At 41.4% G+C, this 17,417-nt stretch overlaps 1 protein-coding gene across 2 annotated transcripts in view; it reads right to left on the bottom strand.

The window, feature by feature from the left end:
- The window catches only part of ATP2B4 (ATPase plasma membrane Ca2+ transporting 4), a 187,726-nt gene that overhangs the window by 44,725 nt on the left and 125,584 nt on the right, over positions 1 to 17,417 (bottom strand). For both annotated transcript variants that reach the window (XM_054980106.1, XM_054980107.1), the window contains exons 4-8: positions 8,591 to 8,848; positions 7,714 to 7,839; positions 6,568 to 6,693; positions 2,925 to 2,960; positions 364 to 525 (exon numbers count right to left, since the gene is read on the bottom strand). In XM_054980106.1, the coding sequence (XP_054836081.1) occupies positions 364 to 525; positions 2,925 to 2,960; positions 6,568 to 6,693; positions 7,714 to 7,839; positions 8,591 to 8,848 (708 nt within the window). The remainder of the gene's footprint in view (positions 1 to 363; positions 526 to 2,924; positions 2,961 to 6,567; positions 6,694 to 7,713; positions 7,840 to 8,590; positions 8,849 to 17,417) is intronic.

The following is a 17,417-nucleotide window of genomic DNA, read 5'->3' as shown; positions in this document are numbered from 1 at the left end:
AAATGCAGAACTTTGCATTTATCTCTGTTGAAATTCATTTTCTTTGTTTCAGCCCAGTTTTCCAGCCTGTCAAGATCATCCTGTATCCTAACTCCATCTTCTACTATATTTGCTACCACTTCCAATTTAGTATCCTCTGTACATTTAATAAGCATTCCCTCTATTCCTTCATCGAAATCCAAGTCAGATCTGAACATTGGGAATTTTGACTACATTTGCACCTGAATGTTGTGACCTTGGCTTGGATCTGTTTTCTTTGACCATGCAAAAATTCTACCTTAACAGGAAGGTATCTAATCACCTGGGCACAGACTTGATAGAAAGTTGCAGAGCAGCTCCACCCTGCCCCATCAACAAGCTCACCTGCTTTTCCGATCTGAACTGCCAAGCGGGTGAGCTTCCCCTGCAGTACAGACTTCTCCTTCTTTGGGACCTTCACCTTCTTCTTCTCCTTCTCCTCATTTTCCACCCCTTCTTGGCTTTTCAGTGGCTGGATCTCCAGGGCCACACCATCTTGAGTTTTTGCTGGATCCAAGGTGAAACAAACAGCAAGAATGAGTGGTAAGCAGAGCACAAAACAAAGTGAAACAAAACTTCAGACGCAATAGAAAGAGAAGGAAGGATGGTGGAGAGAGAAAGAGAAAATCCCAGTGCACAGGAACCCCAACAGCACACACAGACACTCAGTAACATGGAAACCTAGACAATCCAGGGAGCCCTGCTCCATAACCCCCTGGCATAGATGTGTGAATCAGCTTCTGAAAATCCCCCCTCCCACCCAAGGCAAATACAACAGTTCAGTTGACTACACCTGGAAGGAAGGACAGCCTTGCTAGGAAGGCACAGGATCCACAGCTCTGGGGATCTACTTTCTGACTTTGCTGCTGACCAGCTGCATGTCCCTGTGCAAGGCATCTTCTCCATTAGCATTCTGTAAGATGGAGCTATCAGTACTTACCTCACTGAGATAGCAAGATGGTGGGGTGCAAAATCTAATTTGTGAAAAGTTCCTATACTCAGACTCCCATGGCATAAAGGTCACATTCTGTTCCTCAGCCAAGGCCAATTCTGACTGTTTTAGATGCCGGGGTCAGCAGCATCCCAGCAACCAGGATTTGGTTAATACATCTCTTAGACAGACAGAGAAAATGCTTCTGTCTGATGTTTATCATGCCTCTGAGCTGACTTAACTGCTCAGAGTCTTGGCAAGTTATCCTGGTTAATATCTGGAGGAACGGTGGCTTTAAAAATCAGCAAATAAATTGGTTCTTATTTTACATTGTGACCTCACTGAGGTAATGAGATTCAAAAGCTAGTTTTTTCTTAAACTGGGAAGTCTGTGCTGGATTATCTCTCTTATACTGTATCACTGTAATGGCATTAGTGATTCTCAAGATACATAAAGAACATTTGCAGGGTGGGGTGGGGTGGGGTTAGGTTAATTATGAGTGAACAAGGACTGTCAACCAAAGGTGGATGGCAATTTCAAATGGCTCAGGAGCAAAATGAGCTAGGCAGCATTGCAAAGGCTGCTTGGCTTCCCCCCAACCAAAGGTAGAAACAACAAGAACTAATAGGTGAGTCTCTGGTCATTGTTGTTGCTAGTAATGTTGTTGGTTCCACCAGCATCACAGAGGTTCAGTTCAGTTTGCTCTTGGCCATTAGAAGCCTTCCAGGGTACTGGGAAATTTCCTGGTAAGTAAAAGGGACAATCCACCCCTTGAGTTAACTAATGAGAAGTAAATCTGTTAGTTCATTTCCCCTAGTCTTTGCAATCCAGACCACATCTTTGGAATTTTATGAAGTACCAAAGGTAGATCCTCAACTGGTGCATATCAGCACAACTGCAGCAAACTATGTCACCTATCAGAGGTGAGGATTCAGTCCCTACAAAACCATCTCCAGCTCCCACTCTAAATGCTGCAAGCTCTTGTGCTACACACTTGTCTTCATCTCTTGTCTACTGATCATTGATAAGCACTGAGAAGAATTTTGTACATACACTGGAATACAATTTTTTTATTATAAGCAAACATGAGATGTCTCTTCTCAAAGTGGAGCGAGCTCAGAAGAATGTATGGCTGCTTTGTAACTGATCTGCACAGTTAGGACTTGCCCTGTCATATGACAGAGTAAAAAGTCAATGCCAAAATAACCCAGGAGTTCAGATCAGGAGGAGGGAAAACTTAAAACTGCTGAGAAAAGGAAGAGAAAGAGAAAGGTGAAGGTGTAGGTGTGGGAGGGAGAACAGACAGGTGCAGAAATGGGCTTCTTCACTATAGCCTGGAAAGAACAGGGGGTGAAACATATCAGAGAATAGACATTCACTTTGATTCAAAAGGCCATGAGAAGAACAGAGTGTAATGACTACACATGCTGGACCCACCAGAGAGGTCTGATAAAAAGCTCAGATGCTGGGGATGGGAGAGGGAGAGACCAATATGTGTGACCTTGTGAAATGTATGCGACTTGCTCAGTAACACAAAACTAAAATATTATGGCACACGGAGAACATGTAGTCATGTATCTGAGATTTAACACAGCCTCATGGAAACCCTTTTAGGGATCTCTAAACCTCCTATCTTTGTTTTTCACCCTGTGTAGCCTATAGTCTACTCTTTCTTAAGAGAAGAAATTTTCTTTTAAGAAACTTGGGCAGAAAAAGAAAATCAGCCTAGCAATGCAGACCTAAATTAGTGAAGGGTAGCACCAGTTACGGAAAGCTACCAGTCAAGGTTGAAGGCCTAGTTGGCAGAACGAGCAAGGTGGGTGGCTAGCACTGCGGTAATCATTACACCCTCTTCTAGAACAACAAGGCGAGAGTCCCGCCGTAGCGACAAAGAGCACAGACTCATGGGAAGAAGGAAGGAGGAATGCTCAGTAGTTAGTGTGGTGCTGGTTCAAAGGATGGAGAGGCTGGTTACCTTTGTTGCGATTTTCAGGGACTCCTGGTTTTTTACCTGTTCAGACAAAGAGAGAAAGGGTGGAGCACTGAGCACATGGTTCTCGACATCGATGACCCTGCTGGTGTGGGGAGGGGGGGCTCAGTGCTCTCTTGGGGAGGCTGCCAGACATGGGATGAAGCTCTGTATGACACAGTGCCAGCTGGGCTGAGTACCACGGCAACAGGGCTGGTGAATTTCAACATTCCTCTCTGTTTTAATGCCACTGCCAATCCCCCATTTCCAACTCTTGGCCTCACTCAGTTGTAACCAGTGATTTGAAGGAATAGAACTATATTCTTAGTAGTGAAGTACAGAGGAGGGCCTAAGATGAATGTTAGTTCAGTTCCCAGCCACATATATTGAGGAATCACTCTTTGGGATTTAGCTCCAAACAGAGGATCTAATCTAGAGCTTCACAAAGTTTGTCATAGTGAGCCTTCCTAAATGAAATTGGTTAAAAAAAATCTGGGTAATCCTAATGTCATGGAACTTCTTTACTATCTGCAGCTCCAGCCTGCCTGAGTTACAGTCCAAATGAGAAGTCAAGTATTTTTTGAGTTTTGCTTTGTATTGTAGATGAGCAGTTCAAAATTCTTCCTCAAACTGCTTCTGTCTCCCTGTGGAGTTCTAGATGTTTTTTTTGAGAGTTACACATGGAATTAACCCACCCATACAGGAAAGTTTCATGAACAGTGAAAACAGAAGGAGGCAATTAAATGCAGATTCACTTTTAACAGACAGGCCAGGACAACCAATATTCTATAAATCCCCAGTGATCGGAGACAGCTGTCTTCTCCCATCAAGGAGCCCAAGGACATATAACATAAACTTAGCAATGGAGATTTCTGCCATGAAACCACTTTGCTTGTTACTTGGGATGAATTTATCTGGAGTAATGACCAGTCCTAGTTCTGCATTCACCAGTCAGTGATGCTAATTTATCTTTCATTGCACATCGATTGTGTGAACAAGAAAAAAATCCACCCACTTCTTAACTTCCCTGTTTGTAAATATGAAAGGACAAAAAGCGTGATGGGGCAATGAAACTGCAGTGAGCAATATTCCGCATAGTCCTGAACACACACTTGTACATACATTCCATGGGATTAATGCATATGTAACTGCACAGGATTGCAGTTGGAGTGGGGGGCCAGTCTATACTTCCAGCAGAATAAGATGGGAGAATCCTGTGATCTAAGAGTATACTGTACCAATTCAGACTGCAGGCAGGGAGTAACATTTTCTAATGCTTCTTCAATGTAAAGCAAAAAACAAACAACGCTCCCTCCCAGCACATCAAGGATAAAGGTTTTAGCCCAGTCTGTTCCCTAATGTTCTAGCTTTCTACCTGCAGGGTGTTTCCTTTTTATGTAGGAGTGCATTCAAATTGCTAAGACTAATTGTGCAAAGCTCAGCAGCATCCGTGTGCATAAGAGGCCCACATTAAATATCTGGATGCCTAAAATAAGCAGGGATTGCTCTATTCTTATCAATAGTTGAATGTTCTGCAAGTATAGTTATCCCTTGACAACAAAAAGGGGGTAATCTTTGTTTCTGCAGAGCTTGTGTGTGCATAAGAACACACATACACCTTGAATGATGGCTATTATTTTTTCCATCATGAAAGATGTGAAATGTAGTTTTGTTCAGCAAATAGCAACTGCAGGTATTCCAATTTCCTTTTAACTTTCCAGTTTCTAAAAAAACAGAAGGGAAAAGTATTCAGTTGTCTTTCATACACCCACCTGACTTCCTAACCCTCAATTTTCTTTGAGAAATTTTATTTTTAGTTCTGGACAATAAAAATTCCCTGTGGAGAGAAAGGACTGACTCCATCTCGCTACTGGGGGAATGGTATGGTCGTCCTCCCTCCAGTCTGCCTTTGGTTTCTCTCATGTTCCTGACACGTGCTGTCTGTTATCATTGTTTCCGTTGAGAGGATGCTGGCGAGCCCATCATCATTTTTACTTAACCCCATTTGGTTGACCAGATGGATTTGAAAGTGCAGATACCACTTCTGCTAATGGTGAGCAAACTGGGCAAGGCTTTGCTTTTGTAAACCACATACCAAGATTCTCTTTTCCCTCTCAGTGGAAAGCGAGAAAGCACTCCAAAAAAGTTTCCTTATTCGGAAACTAAAGCTACTGCTTTGAAACTCAGCATGAATTAGAGTAGCTCATATGACTCCAGAGCCAGTATAGTCCAATGCATGCTGTTGGACTGGCCAGGACTCAAACGGGCCACTTTGCCAAAGAAAGCTCCACTCTGGGGTATTCAGCATCGTCAAGTCACTAATTATTCTGAATTTGGAGCTTTTTATTCTACAAAATGAGAATAAAAGTGACATATCATCGGGTTGTTCTGGTGATGAATATGATGAGAACTGTAAAGCATTCATATATATATAAATACTGCAGAAATTATTACTTACTACTGTATTTCATAACAGAATGATTTAATGGGCCTTCTACATCAGGGTTTGCTGGCAGAAAGAGCTGTATTCTTTAAGAGGCCACCTCTCTCTTTCAAACTGTTCAAGGATGATGGTTGAATAAAGGCATCCCACAATGCTCCTCCACACCCAACTTGAAGAAGTTAGGTTCTATATTTTCAAATTAAAGTAAGTATTTTAAAAATAAGCCGGAGCAGGAGAGATATGTGGTGAAATCCTTGGCTCAATGGGCTTTGTGGAGGAACTGGATCATTTGAACCACAGGTCAGTGTCTCTTTACAGGTTCCACAGACATAAGGTGAGCCTGCTGAGCTGGACCAAGGCTCTGTGTGGCCCAACATCCTGCTTCCAAGAGTGGCCAACCAGGTGCCTCTGAGAAGCCCACAAGCAGGACATGAAGGCCTCCCCACACTGTCTGGATACAGCATCCGGTATCCTGAGGCTGCTGATAGGCCTTTCCTCCATGTACTATTCTAAATATTTTTTTAAAAATCACCTATGCTACTAGGAGGTGGCTTAGAGTCTCTCTACATGAGACAAATTACACGAGGATGCTTAAGTGAAAGGAGACACAATGTTGGCCAGGACAGGTAGTTAAAAAGAACCTGCAGAGATCGCTCCTCAAGAGGGTTTATTTCCTCTTTGCTTCCCCAAAGGGGAGGTGAAATTGACAGAGCCTTCGGGCCCCCTGAGGATCAATCTCTGCTGGATCTAGAGAGGTGAAATTGATACAGCCCTCGACTCTGTCTTTTTAACTACCCCTCCTGGCTAACATTGCATCTCCCTTCACTTGAGCGTCCTCTTGTAATTTGTCTCATGTAGAGAGACCCTCAATTGAGTAAATCTACATATTGTTTCTAAAAAATCCCTTACAGGCACTGATTTCTGAGAAATCCTGTTATTACTCCTCATTTTGCACCTTACTGAGCTGCAGTTGAGCAAGAACTGAAAAAAACCTCCCTAGTTTCCTGTATTTGAACATCTGTATTGGCCCTATTTTGATCTTACAGCGTTTGGCACTGAACGTCGAACATCTCCTCCTAAAGCCTCAAAATCTTCATTTAGTCCACTCACACTAAGGGGAGCATATGCTCTGCTTTGGCAACCAAGTGTCAATGCACTTATAGATATCTCCAAAGATGCTTCCCTCTAATTCCTGTATCTTCTTACCTTTCTTGGACTTCTTCTCCTCATCTCCTTCCCCTGCTCCCAAAAGAGTGAAAATGATTCCAGTTTGTGAGTTGACACCCACAGCTGTGACCAGCATTCGACCAGAACCTTCCATCACGTGAGTACCTGGTAAAAAGAGACAACAGAAAGGAGAACTGGAATGAAAATGACCAGATAAAAGTATAATTCATTCTAGAAAGCAGTCAAGGAGAAAAACATGCTGGTTCAGATTGTAGCTGAGAAACAAAGACCTATTTCTAGAGAACAGGTTTAAACCAATGCTAATAAAGCTTTCCAGAGCTCCATATGGGAACAATGCATGCATGAAGCTCCTGCATGTGCAAGCTTCCTAACTCATTTCAATGGAGGGGAAAGCACGACACATAATAAATATGTGCAAGTGTACTGAGTTTCTGCTTCTGTTAAAATGAATAGGGAAGTTCTTGCAGCTATGGCCAATTTCTAAAATAAAGCATACATTCCCACAAAAGATGCCTGGATAAAAGCAGTCAAGTTACTGAACCCCTGCATTCATCTTCAACAGCCCCCCACCTCTCCGCGTAGGTCAAGGATCAGGAATGCAATGAAGGACTGGCTCCTTATCTTCATAATCAAAATACATTGCCACCTGCTCACTCAGACTGAAACAAGTGGAGGAGGCTTGCTCTGCTAACACTCCAATATGTATAAGTCTCAGTCTCTCTGCAACACAGTGCTTCCTTTTTCAACAAGACAGAGAAATCTAGTTAAACTTGAAGCACTGCAAAGCAGCATCTCTAACATAGAAGCTCCGGTCACCTCTTGTAATGATGACCATTGGAGCATGGGGCCAGATTGGTAAAATAACATTAGTAGTGGTGGAAAGTGCCATCAAGTCACTGAAGACTTATGGCAACCCCCTGTAGGGTTTTCAAGGCAAGAGACATCAGAAGTGGTTCGCCATTGGCTGCCTCTGCACAGAGGACCTAGACTTCCTTGGTGGTCTCCTATCCAAGTACTAACCAGGGCTGACTCTGCTTAGCTTCCAAGATATGATGAGACTGAGCTACTCTGGGCCATCTCAGTCACACTGCCTCCACAAAAATGGGCTTGGAGTTGAATGACTTGTTTCTTGGGGCTCACAACGGACAATTCCATTTGACTTACCAGAAAGCAGCATGGGATCTTTACCCAGAGACTTCTTCACTTGATCTGATTCCCCAGTCAGAGAGCTCTCATCGATTTTCAAATCATTGCCTTGAATCAGGATCCCATCTGCTGGCAATAAGTCACCTGGAAGAAAGAAAATGTACAGGTCACCAGAGTTTTCAGCCATTCTTTATCTAATTGAAAACTTATCCATATAAAGTTTCCAAAATACAATTTAAATGAAAGGTATGTTATCCCTCCTCAGGAGATTCTTGCAATTTAACAGGATATGTCCTTGGAGGGGAGAAGGAAGTTCCAAATTGGGGTTTTGGGGCAGGCTACAAGGGCTAATGTTCAAGATGGGCAGATGTAAATTAAGAAAAAAAGGACTCTCTTGCAATTTTCGTATGTGTGACAGGGTTCAAAAATCTCAAGAACTGGACTGAAAAACATTCACCTTGTTGGGTTTTTCACAGAGAACAGTTTGGTAAAATTGTTCCCCACCAGTATACTTTCCCTTAATGCTGTTCCATCAACATTTCCCCCACTGCTATCCCTATTTAAGCTCTTCTCTACTATTCACCACACCTGGTTCCTTGATTTACAAAACTGTTACTTTCTGGGTTCTTAATATTTGCCCATAAAATCCTCCCACTCAATTATCTTCCAACTCCTACATCATGCCAAACAAACACTGTGTGTGCTATTCTCTCATAACTACCATCCTACCTGAGCTACTTTCGTTGTTGCAAGTGAGGATTTCAGGTTGAAACAAGAGGTTTAGATTACCAGCACAGAATATTCATATTGTTTGGGGACAGAAAGAGCAGCAGCGCAAATACACCAGTACATGTGGAGGTGAAAACCATTAGGCCTGTTATGATTGTCCACTTACCATACTTGATCTGAGCAATATCCCCCACCACGATCTCAGCCACAGGGATTTGGATAACCTGCCCCTTGCGGATGACTGTGAACTTCTGCTCCTGTTCGATGCGACTTTGGAGGCCCCGGAACTGCTTCTCTTTGCTCCAGTCATTGAAGGCTGTAACCAGTACCACAATGATGACTGAGAAGAGGATGGCTGCTCCCTCAATCCAGCCTGCCTGGGCCTCACCCTCGTCCTCTGCTCCACCTGCCGCTTGACCGCACTCTGCAATGGGATATGAGAGATTTCTTTTTCAATAGCCTCATTTTGAGATACTAAAGCAAATAAAATTAATAACGAACTACGACATACCCCTGGAGCCCCAATTAATTTTTTTGAATTTATGGCAAGGGGTAAACGTGCCACCACCTCAACGAGATTTAATTACTAATCTACTTGACATAGCAAAATCATCAATAGCATATTTTTGGAAAAACCAGTCTCCACCTTCCTTGAACCATTGGTACTCCAGAGTGGTGAATCAGCTCATTATAGATAAAATAACAGACAATTTATCGGCTAATTCCTCGACATCTAACTATTATGAAAAATGGTGGTCTTTTTAAAATTTCATTGATGAAACTGAAACACTTCCTCCCAACCATCTATACCAAGATATATTGAAAGTCTAGCACTATGAACTAAACCAACTATACCAATATACTGTGACTTATTCTTGTGGTATATGAACTACAAATTATAGTAAGCAAACCTTCGAAACCTGCAAGCTTGTATAACCAATATATTACTCCATGTATTTGCAACTTAATGTTTATTGTTATTGTTTCTGTTTATAATTAATAAAAGTTGTTTAAAAAAAAGAACGGGTAGGTGACAGTTAAGTATCTTTTCTGTGAGCTCAGCTCTCTTGAGGGAAGTTTGGAACAAATTATTTGAGATTTAAGCAACGTATGTGTATAGGATTGCACCCATTGTCATAATTTTACTTGCTTGTTAATAGATAAATCACTTGTGTTGTTCCATTTTTTAAAAAACAATTATCATGATAGAGTAATTTTATGCCATTATGCCAATGCCAAACATTATTAAATTGAGCCTTTGTAATCCTAAAACAAACAAACAAATAAATAATAGCCTCATTTTTATGGTACCACCTGTCTATTGGTGCTTGAAGTATTTCACAAAATGCAAATAGAATCATTGTTCCAAATGTGTATATGATATTTGATATGTCCCCATCATTATGACAGGGAAGAAGATGAAAAGGAAGCCATAATGTTTTCTAGACCACAAAAAGCAAGGAAGGAACATGACTAGTTTTAGGAATGAAAGACTCCTTGTCTTATTATTCCATGTTTCCAGTAAGCATATTTCCACTAAATGTTGTAAAAGTTCTTCTGAAATGAAGCACTTTAAAACTATCCCAGTGCATGCAAAAACATATTCTTTTTCATATTTATGTTTTAAGTATGTTTTGTCTTTATATGGCAGAAGAGCACAATTGTGCTCTCCTGAAACATAAATACAAAACAGCAAAAAATATTTTAAGTACATAAGGAGTGATTATAAAAAATCCTGCTTTGTTGTTGTATGAGAAGGCAATTACACCCTTGTGGCACAACCCCTTTCCAGGCCCCTCTATCATCATAGTTTATATACTAATTCAATTAGGAAGATTTTGTTTAATGGGTTGTATCCAGACTAAACTGGCAATTTCCACTGATCCTTCCTGCAGCAGCACGCCCTCTCCCCAATATCATTCTTCAGGATCTCCTATTTCCCAGGAGCACCATTTCACCAGGGGGCTGCAGGGGAAGTGGGCTATGGGAGGCAGGAAAGTTTATTTATTTAATAAAATTTTTATCCTGCCTTTCTGCCCTCATAAGGGCCACCAAGGTAGCTAACAAAACGTACATAATACAAGATGATTAAGATACATAATCTTAAAAAATTAAAACCAACAAAAACACATCATTAAAGCAATTAAAACCAGGGCTAAAATACATATGAAAATATAAAAACAATTAAATCACTGGGCAGGAAGAAGGGATTTGTTCCAATGATGGAAAATTTAGAGTGGATCCATCCAACCCATTGCTTTTATCTTTTCTTGACTGGTGAGGAAAAGTACACTGAGCTCAGAAAAACAGCAATGGCTTACGGCACTCTTGCCATGGGACCAGAAATGACCAGAAGTGGAAGACTGGGTGGTTTTGTCTTAAGTTTTTTGGTAAATTCACCTCTACAGTCACTTCATTTATTATTTTCTTTACTGGGAAGGGTCCCAAAAATTTCCATCCAAGTTTTTTACTAGGTTGCTCCTCCCATAAGTGTTTGGTGGAGATCTCCTGCTTGCAGCTTCCATTGAACAGATCGTTTCCTGTCAGCAAACTTTTTATAATCCTCTTTGGCTTTTTCCAACGTCTTTTTTATGACCTCCCATTGGGTCGTTAAGATCTCCCGGTTGCTGAGATTTTGGGGTTTGAGCAAAAGGCATTGCTGAGCCTTCATAGCCTTGTGCTACCATAAATGGGAAGGCACCGGCGGAACTGTGCACTTAATTGTTATAAGCATATTCGGCAAAAGCCAAGAAATCAGTCCAATTATCCTGTTGATAATTGATATAATATCTTAGGAACTGTTCTAACACTTGGTTAGTTCTCTCTGTTTGCCCATTGGTCTCAGTCCTTGTTCAATCCCTGCTACTTTGAGTAGCTCCCGCCAGAAGTTGGCAAGAAACTGGACTCCCCTGTCGGAAATTACCTATGTTGTACTAAGAGGGTGGCCAGTTTCTTTGCTGTGGGAATAGTAGCGCAGGGAACAAAATGGGCTTGTTTAGAAAATAAATCAACCACCACTACAGTTAAAGTTTTCCCCTTCAAAGGGGGTAGACCAGTGATAAAGTCCATTGAGACCACAGACCATGGTGGGGGGGGTGTTCTAGTGGTTGTAACAATCCAGGGGGTTTCCCTCATCTGAGTTTCCCCATGATACACACTTGACAAGAAGATACATAATGAGAGACATTTTTTCTTATATTTGGCCACAAAAATTGCCTTTGCACTAAATGTAATGTTTTTAAATATCCAAAATGACCAGCCAATTTGGAATCATGATATTGTTTCAATACTTCCCCTCTTAGGCTGGCTGGAACATACAATTTATCGTTTCTGTACCAGTTACCATTCTCCCCTTCTTTCAGTTTGGGTTTTGGTACAGCTTCTATCTCCTTTTTTACCCTCAGTTTTAACTCTTTCCTCCCAGTCAGGGAAATCAGGCTTCTTATTTGCCTTTGTGGTTTGACTACAGGTAGTCACGGCCCCTCCCAATTGGGTTGGTGAGACCATTGTGTCTATTACCTCCTCCCTTTGGTTTTCATGTTGGGGAATGCACGAAAGCATGTCTGCCAGGAAGTTAGATTTTCCGGGGAGGTGCTTCAGAGTAATGTTGAACTTGGAGAAGAATTCTGCCCACCACAAGTGTTTTGCACCTAACTTGCGGGGGGTACACAGGGGCTTCCAGGTTCTTATGATCCGTCCATACCTCAAATGGTACCCTAGCCTCCTCTAACCAGTGTCTCTAACCAGAAGTTAAGACACTCTCAGATGATCTACACAGATCTATACGGAATACAGTATACAATTCTGGCAAACAGCATTGCCCAGCATAAAACAGCATTGCCCAGCAGAATACAATCATGGCAGGTATGCTGGCATACATGACAACTCTTTTTGTGTTATATAGTATGAGATCTGCAATAGAATAGTGGCTAAGTGGTTGGGCTATGAATCAGCACTCTGCTGTTTGAATCTCTCTACTACCATGAGCTCAGCAGGTGGCCTTGGGTAAGCCGATCCTCTCAGCCCCTGGTCCCCGGCTCTATTGTGGGGATAACAACAGTGACTTTGTTCACTGCTCTGTGGGCAGAAGGCTGGTATATATTATTATTAAATTACAGGGTGAGGGAGAAACCCCTGCAAGGCCACTTGCTGATCTGGTCTAGTAAAAATTCCTTCTCAAGCCCAGCAGGGCAAATGGCAATGAACTGCACTTAAGAGCCACGTTTTAATTGTGAATTGCAGAGCAACAATGTGGAATTTGGTATTGACCACAGAATTAACCACTCTGAATTTTATCTTTATGAAAAAAGTTTTTTAGCCCTTAAGGCAGCAAAGACTAAGCAGAATGCTCAGAGGGTGACATTCAGGGCTTTATATATCACAGTGTAGTCCTAAATTGAACTGCATCCTTTGAAATCCATTGAAGTCAATGGGGCTTAGGAGGGTGCAACTGTGGTTAGGACTGATTTATCACAGTTTCTCCCCATGACTTACAGAAGCATACAAAATGGTAATCTATGAAGGTCTCATTCATAATGTTGCTTTTCTTTGAACAGAGGGTCAGTCCTAGCTGCACATTATGTACAAACAAACTCTATGCCCCAAGTCCATATCATTAACAGCCTCTTTCCAGCTGTGACAGACTCTAATGCCTCTGGTGAAAGAGAAAAACATGCAAGAATGTAAATCCATGACCTTTTTAGGATACCTACCTGACACATGGCAAGGGAAGCAAATGCAAGAGACTTAAGGATGCTTTCTGATAACATAGTTAATTGGCTTCAGCTGATTAAACAGAATTAATTTTGAGTGTGTTTATTATGCACAGAAGCCACTTAAAATAATGCCACCTGAAAGCAGCTTTATTTTAATTGTGGAGCTGTATGTTTTAATTAGGGTTGTCACTGAATTTCATGACAACTGTGGTTTGGTTCAAAAATTCAATTAGTATGGTTTCTCCACACATGGGATGAATCTGTAGTTATCCTGTTTCTCAACTACATTTTCTCTTTCTCTCTCTCTCTCTCTCTCAAAACAGACTCCTGATTCTGTGTTATTTGCACACAAGTGGCACAGAATTGACATATTAAAAAATAGCATAAACCTAGCAACAGAGTCCGTTGTAAAAATAAATACAACGGGCTCTAGCAGTAGGGCAACAGAGGCAGAGGGAAGGTTGCATGGGGGGGCGGCGGCTCCCCTGTGCTGCACATCAATCCCTGACGGCTCCGTGGCCCCGCAGCTGCCACAGAGGCCATGGAGGGAGCTCTACTGTGCTGTGCCTCCTCTCCGACTCTGCAGGCAGGCCTCCGAGGGGCCATGGAGCCAGCTGGGAAGTGCAGCATGGTCCTGCGGCTGCTGCAGAGGTGGTGGGAAGGCCATGCAGGGGAGGCTCCTCCATGCTGCGCCTCCATGCTGGCTCCATAGGTAGGCCTCTGAGGGGCGACAGAGCCAGCAGGGAGGCGCAGTGCAGCCCCACAGCTGTTGCAGAGCCAGTGGGAAGGCTGTGGTGGGGGAGCTACTCCGTGCTGCACCTCCCTGCTGGCTCAGAGGCCTGCCACCGACAACTCTCCTTTTATCCTGGTGCAGGCACACCCCAGGGTCCTCAGTGCACCTGCACCAGGATAAGAGGTGAGTCAGCAGGAATACGACTCACCTTTTAGGTGTCAGGTCTGACATGAGTTCCTTGTGTGATCTAACCAGAGAGACTCCAACAGTGAAAGTACAGATGGTGAAGTGGGCAATAAATTTTCATAAAGAAATAGCAATGGAGGCATGGGAGCACTTGTGGAAGAATACAATTAAGATTACAACGTGTACGAATATTAAAGAAAATGTATACAAGATGATATACAGATGGTACCTAACACCGAAGAAAATTGCGCTGGGGAACGCTAAAATGTCAGATAAGTGCTGGAAATGCAAAAAGCACGAAAGATCATTATACCATATGTGGTGGACTTGTGAAGTAGCGAAGCAGTACTAGGGAGATATAATAGAAGTAATTAATGAGGTGTTACAAACCCAAATAAATAAGAACCCAGAACTGCTGCTACTAAACTTGGGAATGGAGAATGTTCCAGTGCAAAATAGAACATTGTTATTTTATATGACAGCTGCAGCAAGATTACTGTATGCGCAGAAATGGAAAGTGCAAGAAGTACCTACTGTAGAGGACTGGATTTACAAATTGCTGTACATGGCAGAGATGGATAAAATGACAAAAAAACTTAAAGACCTGGATCCGGGACAGTATTTGGCGGACTGGGCGAAACTGAAACAATTTTTGGAAAAAAAATGGGATGTGAAAGGAGAACTGTGGCAGTTTGAGAACTTTTGAAATAAGACATTTTAAACAGAAGAGAGAAGTGACTTTACCATTAAGAATTTATATCTATTTTAATCTAAGCTTGGATTATAATATAGCAGAAGAGGGGTGAAATTTAGAACTGATTTTTTAAAGAATAAGATAGGGAGGTTACGATAAGTAATACCTTTATCAGAGTATATGAATAAGGGAATAGTTAAACAAATATACTGATGGGGCATACTATATATACTATTATGTTGGTAGATCAGATTGTATATTATATAATGAATGTGCAGTATGGTGCTGTGTGCGGTGCCACATTGGTGGCAGGGTGCACAGTAGGGGTGTTAATACATATTATAATGACAATAGTATATTTGATAGAATATATGTTTAAAAGAAATAGAATATGTTTAAACTAAGACTTTTGTTATATATTATATTATATTATATTATATTATATTATATTATATTATATTATATTATATTATATTATATTATATTATATTATATTATATTATATTATATATTATACTGGTCTGCTATATTGAGGGGTATAAGATTTATACTATATTGATAGTATAATTGATAGATGTATATTATACTGATAGAATATTTGATAGTATAATTGATAGAAGCATGCTATATTGATAGGATATTTGATATATATGATAGAATACCTGGAAAAAAAATTAGAATGTGCTTAGACTAAGGGAACTATCAAGTAATAAGAGGGGGTAAGGGTTGGAAAGCTGTTGGAAGTCGATAGAGAGGGGGGAGGAAAAGGGTGGGGGATAGGGTTAATTAGATATTGAGGGAATGTATGTATTGAATTTGAAAAGTATACTCACCAATAAAAATTTTCTAAAAAAAAAATAACCAGAGAGACTCCATTTTAATCCTGTCAGTGTTTTAAGCTCTTCTTTTGCAGGTAACAAGCAGTCCAGTAACAGTTATCTCAAAGAAGAGGAATGTTTTGACTACAGTCTTTCCAGCCTTGGGAAAGTTTCACTCTCTCAGCTTCAAGCCGCTTGTTTTGAGAACTGTGGGGGGAGGATGGGATTTGCTGGGCTATGCTACTCTGTACCTTAACCTTTACCTTCATTCGTAACAATACACGTGTACCAGCCAAGATATTGCATCTTGGTCAGTGGACTATAATGGTTGTTTATATTCAGTACAATCTTTTGAAACCAATGGACTCATGTCTAATTGCAAGAGATAGTCTGGATTGCAACTTTTAATAAGCCACAGTCTGACATTAGGTTTGAGGATGACCAAGCGTAAATAGAAAAACAGCCAAAAAATGATCTTCCTGACCATGTATGAAAATGAAAGGAAGTGAACATATCCACATTTTGTTTATTTGTTCATTTATTCATTTATGCCTTTCTCCCAATGAGGATCCCAGTGTGGCTCCTCACAACAACTCTCTGAGTTAAAGTAGGCTGAGAGAGTATGCCTGGCCAAAGTTTGCCCAGTGAACTTCCATGGCACAGTGGGGCTTTGCACATTCCTAATACCTATTCCCTGCAGCTTCGATAGGCAACCACCAATTCTGATATCTGACATAGGACTCGGAATTGCTCAGAACGTTTCCAAGAGAGGAGTTAGCAACTATTGCAAGAGTGGAAAAAGTAGTGAGATATATACTTCTGCAGCTTGGTTCACACTTATCCTTCCATAAAATGTTCTAGAGTGCTTTATTACTGACCTGGTGGCAACACAGGACAAACAGAGAAAAACCTTTCTTTGTTGTTATGCAGGGTGGATCGGAAGTCTGAACTTACCTTTACAAAAAACAAACAGCATGAAAAAAGAAAATAATTACTACATTCCAAATTGCAGCAATAATATCTTTCCAGACAATGATGAGATATTCTCTAATCAACTTTCCATCACCTGTGAGTTTGATGAATGGTGCTAAGGGCTCAGTGTAAAGCTTTTTTAAAATGCCTCTGAGGTTCATCTGCACACCAGGCAGCAACTGATGCAATTATATGCTTATTAGTGAGTTAAGGTAAACTTTACACAAGGAGCTGCTTGCAGAATATAAGGGGGCACACTAGAAACTTAGAATGAGCTGGACTTTACAATTAAGTTCCACATTTTTCTACACCAAACATACAGTAGAGGACGTTTACACCAGGGGGCTCATTCTGTCAGCTCCAATAGCTTGAGAGGGTCCAAAGGAGGCAGCCCCTCTTCCACTTTCCAAAGAACTACAGAAAGATCTGTGTGCCCTGAGGCCTGGCCTACACAGGCAGTAGAATGAGGAGGAAGAATATAAATAGGATTACACCTTTTCTGGCTGCGCCTGGCGAAGAGCAATCACATCTCCCTGCATGCTGAAAGATTTACAAGTACTTTTCTTGCAGGGAAACTTTAAAAAGGAACTATCATCTGCAGCCCAAGCTTTATTAGAATCTCTAGATTCTCCCTCCTCATGTATGTGTAGACTAGGCCTGACAGACTAAAGATGAGGAGATGTCTACACCATAAAGTTTGGTGTAGTGGTTAAGAGCAGCAGGACTCTAATCTGGAGAACAGGTTTTGATTCCTCACTCCTCCACTTGAAGCCAGCTGGGTGATCTTGGGTCAGTCACAGCTCTTCCAGGATGAATGTCCTGAGGATAATAATAGTAACACTTCGTAAACTGCTCTGAGTGGCCGTTGTCCTGAA

This window comes from Eublepharis macularius, chromosome 5 (genome assembly GCF_028583425.1).
Source record: "Eublepharis macularius isolate TG4126 chromosome 5, MPM_Emac_v1.0, whole genome shotgun sequence".
Taxonomy (NCBI): Eukaryota; Metazoa; Chordata; class Lepidosauria; order Squamata; family Eublepharidae; genus Eublepharis; species Eublepharis macularius.
This window is presented reverse-complemented; position numbering and strand designations above follow the sequence as displayed.